The sequence below is a fragment of the Colius striatus genome, chromosome 1, assembly GCF_028858725.1.
Source record: "Colius striatus isolate bColStr4 chromosome 1, bColStr4.1.hap1, whole genome shotgun sequence".
Lineage (NCBI taxonomy): Eukaryota > Metazoa > Chordata > Aves > Coliiformes > Coliidae > Colius > Colius striatus.
Genome location: NC_084759.1, coordinates 205,885,685 through 205,901,736, shown reverse-complemented (window position 1 = coordinate 205,901,736; position 16,052 = coordinate 205,885,685). Strand labels below are relative to the sequence as shown.

Here is a 16,052-nt window from a genome sequence, read left to right as displayed (position 1 = left end):
GGCTGCAGAGGGCCCTGGGCAGGCTGGAGCCATGGGCACAGGGCAATGGGCTGAGGTTGCCCAAGGGCAAGGGCCAAATCCTGCCCTTGGGCCACCCCAAGGCCAGGCAGCTCCAGGCTGGGGCAGAGGGGCTGGAAACTGCTGCAGGGAAAGGGCCTGGGGGGGTTGGTGCCAGGGGCTGAACAGGAGGCAGCAGCGTGCCCAGGGGGGCAAGAAGGCCAGTGGCAGCCTGGCTGGGCTCAGCAGTGGGGTGGCAGCAGGCCCAGGGCTGAGGGGAGCCAGGAGCACTCTCTGACACTCCCTGAGTCCTGCAGGGACCTGGGGGTCGGGCTCTGCTCCCCAGCCATGAGCAACAGCCCCAGAGGAAAGGGGCTGGAGCTGCCCCAGGGGAGGTTGAGGCTGGAGCTGAGGCAGAACTGTTTCCCTCAGAGGGGTGTCAGCCCCTGTGCCAGGCTGCCCAGGGAGCTGGGGCAGTGCCCAGCCCTGGAGGGACCCCACAGCCCTGGGGTGAGGTGCTGAGGGCTGTGGGTCAGTGCTGGCTGTGGCAGCGTGAGTGGAGAGGTTGGAGAGTTTAAAGGGCTTTTCCATCCAAAATGATTCCATGGCAGTGTTCCTTGAAGCCACAGCACTGGCTCCACATCCCTGCTCTTCTCTACCACTTGATCTCCCAATCTCCCTGTACTCCAGCATCAATCAAGCTCCACGATGCCACAGAGTCACAAGTGAAGTTTATCTACTGGAAATGGTCAAGGTGTTGTAACTCAGGAGGCAACATTATACCACAAGATAAAGTGTCACAGCACAAGATGAAGTGTCACAGCATCCCACAGCATCCCACAGCAGCCAGTTGTCAGCAGCCAGGCAAAGTGCAAGTGTTCCAATGGACCAACTCTTGTTTCCAGCCACCATGGCTGGGGGGATCTCAGAAGCAGTAAAGTGTCCAACAGCCAACATTGCTCTTTTTCCATCCCCACCTCCCATCAGAGCCCCTCTGGAGGAGCCAATCCCCAGGATTAATGTGGAGATGCTCTTGTCCCCACCCAGCAGCCCCATACTCACAGGTTTTGGCTGTGAGGAGTGTGGGGCTTCCCTCCTGTTCCCCAGTCACTGCAGACATTTGGATGCTGTAGGTAGTGCCCTCCTTCAGCTTGGGGATTGTGAAGGACACTGTGTCTGCTGCCACCAGCTGGGAGGTTTCCAGGCCACCTGAAGAGACATGAAAAGAACCCCATAGTGTATAAAGAAAGAACAGAGTAGTTGGTATCACCAGTCATTGCTACAGCAGTTTCCTCACACAGCCCTTATGGGACCTGGCTCTGAGCTCCTTTTGCATATGGGGAAACTGAGGCATTGGCAGGTCACAAAGGCATCATACACACTGCTGGAAAGGAAACCTGACTTCCCAACTGTGCCTTTATCCAACAGATATCTTTGTTAGAGACTAAAACCTGTCTGTCAACCTGCCTCCATAGACATTTACAAACCCCATCTACCCCAGTCAGCTGTGGGAAAAAGGGTGAGCTGAGCTAAGCTCCTGTTCCCTGAGGTTCCTTGTGCTCTGTCCTCCTACTGACTAAGAGATCAGGTTCCTTACCATTGAATGGCACCCAGGATATCTTGTAGTGAGTTACCCCAGGAAGCCTCCTCCAAGCCAGCTTCAAACTATTTACACCAGTGTCAGTAATCCTCAGGTCTTGGATGGCCTGGATGGGGTTGGAGTCTGCAAGAGATGCTGTGAAAATGAATCAGGATGAGATGTCTGAAGTCACAGCTCAGGATACACAACACCAGTTTCACAGCTATAAGAAAGGTTTGGGTATTATAAAGGATCTACTTGCCAGGCATTATCCAGGGATGCCAGGCATCCACCAAGGAAACTCTATGAGTGGAGGGATGTCATCTACATTTCTTATCCCTTGCAGTAAACAAGTGACAAGACAGAGGGACATGATGGTTGTTGAGTCACCTCTGGAGCCATCCCAACCCCAGCTGGATGAGTCCCTGTGTGCCCTGCTCTAGGTGGTGCTGCTCTGGCAGGGGTTGCACTGGATGAGCTTTCCAGATCCCTTCCAGCCCTTGAGATTCTGTGACATAAGGAGGGTGCCAAGAGAGGACACATCACCCAGATGATGCATCTCCAAACAGCCTGAGGAATTGTGATTTGGATGAACTCATGTGAAAAAGACACTGAAAGGACTCAGGAGCCCAAGTTTGAAGAGGCAGAGCAAGGAATGGCAAACCTCAAGAGTGCACACTGGTGAGCAGACCATGAGTGGTGCCTGCAGAGAGGCTTCCACCTTCCCAGGATAAATAAAACTAGGGAGCATGTTTGGACATCCAGGGTTGCCTACATATGCCAGGTTTAACATGCCAAAAGGATGTGTCCACTCCTATCCATGGGAACAGCTGTGGATTATTGCTACCAGGCACAAGGGCTGCTCACTATGTGCAATGCACAAGACCATGGATCCAGCCTTTGCATCCCAACACAGAATCACAGAATGGTGGGGGTTGGAAGAGATTTTGAGAGATGATCTGGTCCAAGCCCCTGCTCCAGCAGCTTCCCCTGGCTCAGGGGGCACAGGAATGTGTCCAGCTGGGGTTGGAAACCTCCTGAGAAGGAGCCTCCACACCCTCTCTGGGCAGCCTGGGCCAGGGCTCCCTCCCCTCAGCACCAAAGGACTTGCTCCTCCTGGGCCAGGGGCACTGCCTGTGTGCCAGCCTCTGCCCCTTACCCCTTGGCCTGCAAAACCAAGTGCCAACTCCTGACCCTTTAAGGACCTTTAAGGACCCTTTAAGTGCTTGGAGGCGTTACTGAGATCCCCCTGAGCTCAGGCTTCTGTTCCCCAGGCTGGACAGCCCCAGGGCTGCAGCCTTTCCTCCTCACACACATCTTGCAGCCCCTCAGCATCTCAGCAGCCCTGCACTGGCCTCTCTGCAGCCCTTCCCTGGCTCTCTGCAGCTGGGCAGCCCAGCACTGGCCACAGCCCTGCACATGAGGCCTCAGCACATGGGGCAGAGCACAGGGGCAGCACAACCTCCCTCCCCCTGCTGCCCACACTCTGCTGGATGCCCCCAGCATGCCATTGGCTTCTTGCCCCCCAGCCCAGGCTGCTGCTCATGGGGAGCTGCTGCCCCCCAGCACTGCCAGCTCCCTCTGCCAGAGCTGCTCTCCAGCAGCTCCCCCCCAGCCTGTGCTGCTCATGGGCTTGTTCCTCCCCAGCTGCAGGGCTCTGCCCTTGCCCTGGGGGAACCTCAGCAGCTCCCTCTGTGCCCAGCTCTCAGCCTGTGCAGCTCTGGCTGAATGGCAGCTCAGGCTCTGCTGAACCAGCCCCTGCTCCCAGCTTGGTGCCATCAGAGCATGAGGAGGGTTTTTCCCCCAGGACATACCTGTGTGGTGGGTCAGAGCCACCTCTGGCCCCTCGCTCTTGTTGAACAGAGCCCGGACACTGACTTTGTACAGGGTGCCAGGCAGCAAGTGGTTAATCTGGTATGACAACACTCTACTGCTCAGGTACTGAGTCTTGGCAACCTGTTTTTCTGTAACAAAGAGGGATACTTCAGAGCCTGCAGCTCGCCAGGGAGGCTGGTGGCATTTCCTCCAAAGCAAACAGCCATTCCTTGCTGTACTCATGTCTCAAAGCTTCAGAAATAGAAGAGCAATGACACAAAGAGAGAAGAAGCCATTGACAATGGGTACAGGCTGAGGACTGTGTTCCTCAACAGTCAGCTCCTTTTCCTACCCCAGCATCTTGGAAAGGTCCCTCCCATGGCCATGGGCACAGATGTGGGTTTGTGCCAGGAATGTGCATGTGCCCCTTTTCCCTGCTCACCTTTGTCTGCTCCCACAGGGCTCCAGGTGACTTTGAATTTGGTGGCAGCTGCTGTGGCACTCCATGCCATGGACAGGCTTGTGCTGGTGTAGGACAGCACCTTGAAATTGGAGACATAGCCAAGAGGAGCTGCAAGGTGAGGACAACATTAGACAGTACCATGACTACAGCCCACGGGGCTCCTCATTGGCAGTACAATGAGGCCAAAATGATATAAAAGCACTATCTTTGCTTATCTGAGTATCTCATGATCCTCACCTGGAGAGACACCAGCTTGAACAGCTTGAGATCTGAACCATGCATGTACATCCTACCTCCCTGAGCACCAAGGAGCACATTCTGCTCTAGATCCAGGTGTGGCAGCATCTCTGCAAGCTCAGGACAGGCAAATCAAGGGTGCAGGGAGCTGTGAGAGCCAGATGCCAGTTCTTGTATACCCACACTGTATGCTGGGTGTAACATCCACCCAGATCTCCCACAGGTGCTCAACATCAGTGTCTGCCTGTGCTCTTCTTCACAAGGGTCATCCCATTGTCTCCAGGTTGTATTTCAGGGTTGCTAGTCACCTCCTGCCACTTTAAACCTCTCCAAGGACACATCTGGTACTGTATCTCTGCTTTCTCATCATCACACACAACATTGGTGTCTTTTCCCCCCACCAAGATGCAGCAAACCCATGCAAGGCCAAGCTCTGGCCATCAACCAGATCACTGTCTGTCCTTGTTTTACATGATGAAATTGCATCTGCTGCCTCTTGCCCAGGCAACCTGGTCTTCCAGCACAGCAGCTTGGAGTCTCCCTTCCTTTGAGGCAGGGGACAGCCCTTGTCAACAGGCAGAAAGGAACACATGAGGATGCTCACAGAATCCCAGTATCTCAAGGGCTGGAAGGGACCTGGAGAGCTCATCCAGTGCAACCCCCTGCCAGAGCAGCACCACCTAGAGCAGGGCACACAGGAACTCGTCCAGCTGGGGTTGGGATGGCTCCAGAGAAGGAGACTCCACAGCCCATCTGGGCAGCCCCTGCCAGTGCTCCCTCACCTCAACAGGGAACAACTTTGGCCTTGTGTTGCTTTGGAACCTCTTGTGTTGCAGCTTGTCCCCGTTGCCCCTTGTCCTATCATTTCCTCTTCTTTTATCTCCCTGTGGCTCCCCACAGCAGAATTTACACAGCTCTCATCTCTTTTCTAGCTGGATTCTGACTTTGGCCATTGTTCTGGATTTCAGGAAGCTCAGTGAACACAGACTGGGCTGTTCCCACCTGAAGCTTTACTCAAGCTCACAGCAGATGAACAGATCAGCTGCAGAGCACCTCGACTCCAGTTTGCACCTGAAGAATCTCAGGCTGAAGACTTAAAGCCTTTGAGATTCACAGTCTCACCCAGCAGCCACAGCAGGTTGGTGGGACAGAAGACCATCACCATGCTACCTCTGACATCAAGGGAAGACAACAGGAGTGGGGGTCAGGAGATAAGAGGACACACAAGGTTGAACCAGACCCACAAAGGTTGTGTGCTGTGGGAGCCACTTGAACATGCTGCCCATACTCACATGTCCTGGCTGAGGTTGTCATCCCTGGTCCTTCCACTGAGCCAAAGAGCACATAGAGGGAAATGATGTACTCGGTGTCATGGGCCAGGTTGTGCAGCTGGTAGGTTGTGATGGACTTGTTGAGGGTCAGCTGGCAAGGACGGGCTTTGGCAGAGAACTCTTTGGAAGAGAGAAAATAGCAGAGGATGAAGGCTGAGAGCAGTGGATGGCATCCAGCTTGACTTCAGCAAGGCTTTGACACTGTCTCCAACAACATCCTCATCAGAAAGCTCAGGCAGTGTGGGTTGGGTGAGTGGAGAGTGAGGTGGATGGAGAGCTGCTGAATGACAGAGCCCAGAGGGTGAGGATCAATGGCACAGAGTGGAGTTGGAGGCCTGTGGGCAGTGGAGTTGCACAGGGATGGGTTCTGGGGCCAGTCTTGTTCAACATCTTCATCAATCACCTGGGTGAGGGGACAGAGGGACCCTCAGCAAGTGCCCTGATGGCACCAAACTGGGAGCAGGGGCTGATTCCCCAGAGGCTGTGCTGCCATTCAGCCAGAGCTGCACAGGCTGAGAGCTGGGCACAGAGGAACCTGCTGAGGTTCAACAAGGACAAGGGCAGAGTCCTGCAGCTGGGAAGGAACAACTCCCTGCACCAGCACAGGCTGGGGATTGACCTGCTGGAGAACAGCTCTGCAGAGACACACCTGGGAGTGCTGGTGGATAATAAACTGACCATGAGCCAGCAACGTGCCCTCGTGGGCAAGAAGCCAATGGCAGCCTGGGGGCAGCAAGCAGAGTGTGGGCAGCAGGTCAAGGGAGGTTGTGCTGCCCCTCTGCTCTGCCCTGCTGAGGCCTCATCTGGAGTCCTGTGGCCAGTTCTGGGCTCCTCAGCTCCAGAGGGACAGGGAACTGCTGGAGAGAGGCCAGTGCAGGGCCAGCAAGATGCTCAGGGGACTGGAGCATCTTCCTGCTGAGGAAAGGCTGTGGGACCTGGGGCTGTTTAGTCTGGAGAAGAGGAGACTGAGGGGGGAGCTCATGAATAGTGACAAATATCTCACTGGTGGGTGTCAAAAGGTTGGGGCAGCACTGTTTTTGATGCTATCCAGCAACAGGACAAGGGGTGATGGGATGAAGCTGGAACACAAACAGTTCCATTGAAACACAAGGACAAACTGTGTCAGTGTTGGAGTGAGGGAGCCCTGGCCCAGGCTGCCCAGGGAGGGTGTGGAGGCTCCTTCCTTGGAGGGCTTCAAGCCCCACCTGGACACGTTCCTGTGTGACCTGATCTAGGTGGGAGCTGCTTCTGCAGGGGGTTGGACTGGATGAGCTCTAAAGGTCCCTTCCAACCCACCACTCTGTGATTCTATGATTCCTGCCCTCTCTGGTCAGTCACTTTGGTGTGTGCTGAAGCAAGAAACAGTTTTCCAATGGTTATTTATTTGGGAGTTCACAAGATCCAAATTAGCTGAGGGGAACTGAAAGAACCAAAGCAGCTCTCACATCCAGGGCCCACAATTACATGGGCACATGCTCTGTCCCTCCTCAGCATCTGCAGGGAGTTGCAAAGCCCCTGTGCTAGGTGACCTGCTCCTCCTCTTCCCTGAGGACCAGGTAAGCTGGTGTAGGACTCTTGCTCTGTGTGATGAGCTGGAGTCAGGCTGATTGGAGTTGCTGCAGGGACTCTGCCTGCTGCCACTGCAGACCAGGTCCAGGGGTAAATGCTGGTGTCAGTTCATGACTTGAATTTGTGGAAGAGGCTGGTCAGACCAGTTAATGAGCTGGACCTGCCCCTACATCAACCATTCCTGTGGTCCCCAGTGCCTTACCTCCCATGCTACAGGAGGTGGAGGTGAACAGGCTGGAGGTGAAGAAGCTCTTACCTGGTGTAGGTCCCCAAGTCACTCGGTACCCAGTGGCCCCAGCAACAGAGTCCCAGGAGACCAGAGCACTGTTGCTGGATATCTCACTCACTTTCAACATCTGGACAGTACTTGATGCCACTGCAAGAGAGCAAAGCTGACCATTTGTATCAAGGTTCCAAGAGCTTTTAAGTGCCCTACAAAAGCTGCCATGACCCAGACTGCTTTGTGCAGCAGCTGCCAGGCAGGGTGGTGATCAGCCATGGCACCAGCTCTGTGCATTGCCTCCTTGGGCACTCACCTGTCCATGCTCTTGCCTTCACCACTGGCCCCTCCACATCTCCAAAGATGGGGTTGATGGTGATGTTGTACTCTGTGCCAGGCTGCAGCCCCTGGATCATGTAGTAGCTGTAGGTGTTGCCAAGGTTCACATCCTGGATGCTGCCCTCTGCAAAGGGAGAGAATGGCTGGGCTTCCTTGGGCCAGACCAAGACAGCCAGGGAAGTGCTGCAGAGAGGCCAGTGCAGGGCTGCTGAGATGCTGAGGGGCTGCAAGATGTGTGTGAGGAGGAAAGGCTGCAGCCCTGGGGCTGCTGAGCCTGGGGAACAGAAGCCTGAGCTCAGGGGGATCTCAGCAGTGCTGCTCAGTCCCTGCAGGGTGGGTGTCAGGAGGCTGGGGCCAGGGTTTGGTGTGTGGTGGGCAGTGGCAGGCCAAGGGGTAAGGGGCACAGGCTGGCACACAGGCAGTGCCCCTGGCCCAGGAGGAGCAAGTCCTTTGGTGCTGAGGGGAGGGAGCCCTGGCCCAGGCTGCCCAGGGAGGGTGTGGAGGCTCCTTCTCAGGAGGTTTCCAAGCCCAGCTGGACACGTTCCTGTGCCCCCTGAGCCAGGGGCAGCTGCTGGAGCAGGGGCTGGGGCTGCAGCAGCTCTGCAGGGCCCTTCCAACCCCTACCAACCTCTTATCTGGGAGGTTGGTGGGCAATCATACACAGTGTGTGAGATCAAATGATACTACATCCCTTGCTGCTGGCACAGGTGCCCACGAGATCCTCAAGCTGAAGGTGGTAGGGACAGGGCACAGTGCAACAAGCACAAGTCTTGCTTGTGAAGGTCATTTTCATGGAGATGGACATTAGCCCCAGCTGCTCAGGCAGACCATGGTGATCACCAATAGATTCAGGCAACTCTTGGCTTTGCAGAAAAGAGACCAAGTAGCACTATACACAAAGTCAAAGCATCACAGGAAAGTGGGGTTGGAAGGGACCTGTAGAGATCATCCAGCCCAACTCTCTGCTTTAGCAGCTCCACCTAGGTCAGGTCACACAGGAACGTGTCCAGGTGGGGCTTGAAAACCTCCAGAGCAGGAGATTCCACAAGCAATTGCCACATATGGGTCTGTGAGTGGTCCTGTAAGAGGGTCCACACTCTGCCCAGCCCTGGGTGACTCGGTGCTGGAGTCATTTTGCCTTCCCTCAGGGACATTGGAGCACACTGATGCCACAAGAGTCTGCATCCCATTGTGGACTAGAAACTGCTCAACCAAACCTCTGGTCATAGCAGGAGAAGAGTTAAAACCTGATCTCTGGGGATCCCAGCCCGTTTTGGAGGGACAGAGAGGTACAGGCAGCAGGTTTGGGCAGAGCAGCTGCCATCTGCAGTTTGGTCACTGGAGGGTGCCATGTCCCCATCTTCTGCTCCTCCAGCACCCTCAGCCCCATCCCCCTTCTCCCACCCAGCTCCACCGACCTTCTCTCTCCACATCAGCCTCTCGTTTATCTATTCCCTGAGACTCAGAGAAGAAAAAATCATCTGAGGATGTTGTTCCCTTCAAGAAGGGGGTTCCCCACTCTGCAGATGAGGCTGAGTCTGTGTGTGCCCCACTCCTGGCTGGGGGATTCAGCAAGGATTGGGGAAACAACTGAGTTTTGGGGTGTGCATTAACTCTTTTTCCCCCATGGAGATGTTCATTCCAAAGCAAGAGAAGCAGTTTTACATCTTCCTTGGAAAGATGACCTCTGGAGCCTTTCTGCAGCTGAGCCTCTCCCTGCTCTGGTGGGAGATATCTCCTTGTTTATAACCAGGGGAGCTGAGCCAGTAGAGAGTGTCCTGTTTATCCAGAGCCTCAGATGGAGCCCAGGTGTCCTGACATCCCAGCTCATGTTTGAACCATGGAAACATCCATCTCCCAAGGCCCAAATATGCCACCAAACCTGAATTTCTAATGTCTGCTTCCCCTCACCAGCCATGAAAATATGTTTGGGTTCAGGGCAGGGGAGAAGCTCCAGCTGTAAATGCAGATCTGTGCTCAAACAATGACACTTGTCTGAGAATGAGGATGGATTCTGGGATGCTGGGGCATGGCCTTAGCACTGCAGAGATTAAAACAGCCAGCACAGGCACTACCTGTCAAACCAAAGAGGGGTTAATCCACTCCAGATGCTCAAGGGCTGTGGATACAGCTTTGCATGGAACACTTTATCAGCTTCTCTCCAGTTATTTACCCTTTCCAGAGCTACTCAGGTTCAGTGAGTCCAGCACTAAGACCATGTTAACAAGGCTGGATACCCATTAGCCTGCTTTATGCAGAGCCACTGGAGATATTTCTGCACCCATTGCAGAGTTTACCATTATTTATCCCCATGTACAGAAAACTCCACCATTGATAGACTCCCCCAAACCCGGTTCATGGTTCTTGGTGCATGGCTGGATCTAGGGAAGGATCATCCCCTGCAGCAGCACAGGCTGGGGGGGAGCTGCTGCAGAGCAGCTCTGGCAGAGGGAGCTGGCAGTGCTGGGGGGCAGCAGCTCCCCATGAGCAGCAGCCTGGGCTGGGGGGCAAGAAGCCAATGGCATGCTGGGGGCATCCAGCAGAGTGTGGGCAGCAGGGGGAGGGAGGTTGTGCTGCCCCTGTGCTCTGCCCCAGCTGCTGAGGCCTCATGTGCAGGGCTGTGGCCAGTGCTGGGCTGCCCAGCTGCAGAGAGCCAGGGAAGGGCTGCAGAGAGGCCAGTGCAGGGCTGCTGAGATGCTGAGGGGCTGCAAGATGTGTGTGAGGAGGAAAGGCTGCAGCCCTGGGGCTGTTGAGCCTGGGGAACAGAAGCCTGAGCTCAGGGGGATCTCAGCAGTGCTGCTCAGTCCCTGCAGGGTGGGTGTCAGGAGGCTGGGGCCAGGGTTTGGTGTGTGGTGGGCAGGGGCAGCCCAAGGGGTGAGGGGCACAGGCTGGCACACAGGCAGTGCCCCTGGCCCAGGAGGAGCAAGTCCTTTGGTGCTGAGGGGAGGGAGCCCTGGCCCAGGCTGCCCAGGGAGGGTGTGGAGGCTCCTTCTCAGGAGGTTTCCAAGCCCAGCTGGACACGTTCCTGTGCCCCTGAGCCAGGGGAAGCTGCTGGAGCAGGGGCTGGGGCTGCAGCAGCTCTGCAGGGCCCTGCCCATCCCCAGCATCCTGGGATTCTGTGTCATAGAAGGTCTCAGGTCACCTACAGCATTGGGAACCTGACAGCTCCTATGTCTCCATCTCCCCACCCTCTGATGTGTGCCTCTGTGCATCCCACTCCCCACTCTGTACCTGCTGATGTCCAGGTGAGTCTGTATCCCGTTGCTCCCCGGACAGGGCTCCACCTTGCCTGGAGTGTGTCAGTGGTTTCATTCTGCAGCAAGATGCTTTTCACAGGCAGGAGCTTCACTGAAAGGAGGACAAAGAATAAACACCCTCAATTTGGAGCACTCACTTGCTGGACTTTGCTCTCTCTGTGTCACTGTTCCTCAAGCCCATCTGTCAGAAGGGAATTTCCAAGGGCTCCTGCCCTGCCTGACAGGTTGCAGCACTGTTGAAAACAACTGACTATTTCTGTTGTGTCCAGTGGCAGCCCAAGGGGTAAGGGGCACAGGCTGGCACACAGGCAGTGCCCCTGGCCCAGGAGGAGCAAGTCCTTTGGTGCTGAGGGGAGGGAGCCCTGGCCCAGGCTGCCCAGGGAGGGTGTGGAGGCTCCTTCTCAGGAGGTTTCCAAGCCCAGCTGGACACGTTCCTGTGCCCCTGAGCAAGGTGGGAAGCTGCTGGAGCAGGGGCTGGGGCTGCAGCAGCTCTGCTCCCAATCCTGATTCTGTGATTCTATAACTCATTGCTTTCCAGGACCAATGCCCCTAATGCACCAGCCTCACTTGCTTCAAGCAGTGTGGGTGTAAAATGGGAGGGCAAGCAAAGCTCTGGTAGACCTCACCATTCCTCCCAAGCAGCATGTGCTGTTTGTATCCATGTCCATGCATGTCAGGAAGGATGAGCAGGGCTCAGGGTTGGAATTTGGAAGGATCTGTTGATCTCTGTCCCTCTGACACACACTGAACAGGGAAAGAAGGAACCACAGAGTCAAACCTCTTACATGTTCTTCCCACAGCAGCCACGGGCTGGCTTGGCCCCTGGGGATACACTGCATAGATGTTGATGCTGTATTCTGTGTCCTCCTGCAAGTTATCCAGCACATGGGAAGAGACATCACCCCGTAGAACCTGCTCATAGGTCATTCCTGGCCTGTTGGCTGCAAAATCAAGGAGAGGAGTGATGGTGAAACTTTGCCACTCCCTGTGTGCATCCCATGGTGATGTCTTCACAACATGGAGCAGAGAATGCATGGCTCAGGTCCCCAGACCCATGTGAGGTTGCTGAAAGTTTGCTTTACTCTGCCCTGGTGAGACCACATCTGGAATACTGTGTCCAGTTCTGGGCCCTCAGTTGCAGAAGGACAGGGAGCTGCTGGAGAGAGTTCAGCACAGGGCCAGCAAGATGCTGAAGGGAGTGGAGCATCTGCCTTGTGCTGAAAGGCTGAGGGAGCTGGGGCTCTGCAGCTTGGAGAAGAGCAGCCTGAGGGCTGAGCTCAGTCATGTTCCAAACCCATCAAGGGTGGGTGTGAGGAGGCTGGAGCCAGGCTGTGCTCAGGGATGGCCAATGACAGGACAAGGGGCAATGGGGACAAGCTGCAACACAAGAGGTTCCAAAGCAATACAAGGCCAAAGTTGTTCCCTGTTGAGGTTAGGGAGCCCTGGCAGGGGCTGCCCAGATGGGCTGTGGAGTCTCCTTCTCTGGAGCCATCCCAACCCCAGCTGGATGAGTCCCTGTGTGCCCTGCTCTAGGTGGTGCTGCTCTGGCAGGGGGGTTGCACTGGATGAGCTCTCCAGGTCCCTTCCAGCCCTTGAGATCCTGAGATTCTGTAAGGCTTGACTTACCCATGCTGTCCCAACCCACCAGATCACACAGAGTTGAGTATGAGCCACACTAAAGGCTTGAACTCACCCCACATCCACACCAAAGCAGGCACCTGAGTATGAGAAACATCCCCAGGAGGTCTGGATGTGACAGCTGAAGGCTGTGGGTCAGTGGTGGCCTTGGCAGTGTGAGGTGAGGGGTTGGACTCAATGAGCTTAAAGGTCCTTTCCAACCAAAAACAGTCTATAAATACAAACAGTGGCATCCACAGCATCATTCCCATCCTGTTCTTCAAAAGAACATCCTTCAAAGGACTCAACTCCTCTGTCCTGAAGGAATCACACTGTCCAGAAGAGGTTAACCAGGTCTCCTTCCAGAGTAACACCAGGAGCTCTCAGCTCCATCGTTCCTTTGACATTCTTCCCTGTCTTTGGGTCACTTTTACTCCCTTTAAAGCAAATTGCAAGATAATAGTAATATAAGCAGAACTCACCTTTGGGGATGTAGATCTTGTAGCCCTTCAGTTTGCCCAGTGGAGGTGTCCAAGCCACCTTCAAGCTAAAGAGTCCTTCTTCTATCACACGGAAATGAGTGACTGGAGGCACAGGTCCTTTGGAACACAGAAACAGGGTAGAAATGGATGTGACAGGGATGTAACAAAGTGCCATGGCAAAGGCCCTTTGGAAAACATTTTGTCTTTGAGGACACAAATGTGAGCAGCACTAATTGTCTCTGCTGAATCCTCCAAAAGCAACCTTCTCCTCCTAAGCAAACCTCTCTCTGGCTGAAAAGGGAGCTGAAAAGCTCCAAGGCAGAGTGCTCATGGGCTTCCTCCTTGAATGGTGTTGGGAACTGGGAAATATCTACCCAGGAGGTGTGGAGAAAACTCCAGAGTGGTTTCATGCAGCCTGAGCAAGGACATGTGAATCAAACACTGCTTGAGGCTATGGGTGCAGCTTTAACAAAGAGGAGTCCATGTTGATCCAGCCAGCCATGGCAGACAGATTTATAGCAGGGGGATAATAAGAGAAGGGATCAAATGGCTTTATTTCCACCCATGAAGACATTCCATCTTATTCTAGGCAAGTACATATGACTCAGCCTCGTGGAGGTACTTTAGTTATTCATCCTGTCTCAAGAAGACAAAGACATTGCAGGGGGTGGGGGAAGAAATGAAAGACAAGGAAGAATGGAATAACTGTCTCCACAACCCCTTGGGCACAGCAGACTTGGCACTTCATGCAAAACAGGGAGAAGGGCAGAATGAGAGTATCCTTTAAAGTGTTAAATACCCTTAAAGTAGTGCAGAGACTTGTGGGACAAAACCTGCTTCATCCACCACACCTGATTCAGTGTCTTGCACTCCATGGCTTGGCCAAGAGTGGATTTGCTGCTTTTTCTTTACCCCAGGAACCTTGGAAACACAGCCAGCCATGGGGCAGTGATGGCATTTGGCATGGCAGACTGCAACCCAGTGGAAGTCTAGATCATTTCATGGGACCAGAGGTCACTACTTGGAGCTCTTCCTGAAGGCCACCATCACCTTGGTGTTCACCTTGAGGAAATGAAGCCCTAAATGCATACACAGTGCTAACCTGAACCTTTTGGACCACTCACTTGCAAAACAAAGGTGTCTAGAATATACATCTCCCCATCAGACTCACATCTATGTTTCTCAACCCCCTGGTCTCCAAAAGCTTTCTCACCTCAGGTGCATTCACTGAATGCCAGCCTGGATTCATCAGATCCTGCTGGTTATTAGACCAGGTGAGATGAGCCACCCATCATGCTGCACCCTCAGCTGTGGCTTGACCACATGAGTTACTCCTTACCCTCTTACAACCCTGTACCCCACACCCATGGGTGTTTGCACAGATGTTCCTCCTACCCATCCCTACCTCTCACATATATAGTTTTGGGTGTTTCTGTTTTACCCCCATGCCCACACAGATAAAACACACTTCTGAATGCAGAAGAGACACTCACTTGTTTTCCCCTTGACAACTGCTGACTCCCCAACAGCATCTGCATAGAGGGCTCTCACTGTGAAGACATACTTGGTGTTGGGTTTCAGATCAGTCAGCAGCACGGTGTTCTTGTCACCCTCCACCACAACCTGGCACAGAGAGAGACAAAGGACATCATTACAACCCATGGGACATCATTACACCCCCATGACAGTAGAAGATCCCCATGTTTGCAATAGTTTAAGAGGAGAGAGGCTTCAGATCTGATGCAAAGTGACTCCCACGAGCAGAAACCTTTTCATATCCACTGTATTAGAAACACTGTGATCCTCAAATGATATCTGGGCTCACTCTGTGCCTAACATAGACATAGAATCCCAGGATCTCAAGGGCTGGAAGGGACCTGGAGAGCTCATCCAGTGCAACCCCCCTGCCAGAGCAGCACCACCTAGAGCAGGGCACACAGGAACTCATCCAGCTGGGGTTGGGATGGCTCCAGAGAAGGAGACTCCACAGCCCATCTGGGCAGCCCCTGCCAGTGCTCCCTCACCTCAACAGGGAACAACTTTGGCCTTGTGTTGCTTTGGAACCTCTTCTGTTGCAGCTTGTCCCCGTTGCCCCTTGTCCTGTCATTGGCCATCCCTGAGCACAGCCTGGCTCCAGCCTCCTCACACCCACCCTTGATGGGTTTGGAACATGACTGAGCTCAGCCCTCAGGCTCCTCTTCTCCAAGCTGCAGAGCCCCAGCTCCCTCAGCCTTTCAGCACAAGGCAGATGCTCCACTCCCTTCATCACCTTGCTGGCCCTGTGCTGAACTCTCTCCAGCAGCTGAAGATGACAGTGTCAAGGGTGGGTTTCATGAGCTATCCCAGAAAAAGCTCAAATTAAACAAGAGCATGCATGAGGGTGAGGGGTGGTCACTGATCCCTCTAAAAACCATGGAGCAAAAGCAGCCATCTGGGGCAAAGAAAGTTTGTTTTGAGCTCATAAAAGGGAGATTTCAATGTAACCTGAGGGCAAGAGAGGCAGAGACAACTTATGTGTTTTCACTCTGCTCTTATGAGATTCTGAGGCAGCCAAGGATCATCATCCTTAATAAATTCCATCTTAATAATTAATGCAATTAATAACCTTGACCTTAATAATTTATGCTTTCATAGCTTTGTTCTAATAGTAGAAATGAAAGCTTTTAGGCATGCATCCCCTCTCCTTCAGTCTTGCTCTCACACTTGGCCATGCTGAAGCAGGGCTGGCACACATGGCAGCATCCCTCCCACCAGGACCTGCCAAATCCAACCCCCTCCAAACCACAGAGGTCTTATTGAGATGAACAATCTTGGCAGCAAGATGCTGCTGGGGAAGGTCTTCAAGCGCCACCTGGACACGTTCCTGTGTGACCTGATCTAGGTGGGAGCTGCTTCTGCAGGGGCGTTGCACTGGATGAGCTCTAAAGGTCCCTTCCAACCCCACCATTCTGTGATTATATGATATGCAAGGGATTAAAATGCTGATTTTTAGGCAGAGAGGGAATATGGGACCTCATGGGCTTCAAATCATCCTGGCCATAGGATGTTCAGCCTGGGGAAGAGAAGCCTGAGCTCAGGGGGAGCTCATTAATAGTTACAAATATGTCAATGGTGGGTGTCAGGAGGTTGGGGCAGCACTTTGTTCT

At 53.9% G+C, this 16,052-nt stretch overlaps 1 protein-coding gene across 1 annotated transcript in view; it reads right to left on the bottom strand.

Moving 5' to 3' along the window:
- LOC133629629 (collagen alpha-1(VII) chain-like) overlaps positions 1-16,052 on the bottom strand; it is a 122,411-nt gene that overhangs the window by 94,571 nt on the left and 11,788 nt on the right. The window contains 11 exon segments of the mRNA XM_062020329.1: positions 1,060-1,206; positions 1,595-1,732; positions 3,391-3,540; positions 3,834-3,962; positions 5,384-5,542; positions 7,248-7,367; positions 7,528-7,674; positions 10,782-10,898; positions 11,593-11,748; positions 12,907-13,023; positions 14,400-14,529. Coding sequence (XP_061876313.1) covers positions 1,060-1,206; positions 1,595-1,732; positions 3,391-3,540; positions 3,834-3,962; positions 5,384-5,542; positions 7,248-7,367; positions 7,528-7,674; positions 10,782-10,898; positions 11,593-11,748; positions 12,907-13,023; positions 14,400-14,529 — 1,510 coding nt within the window.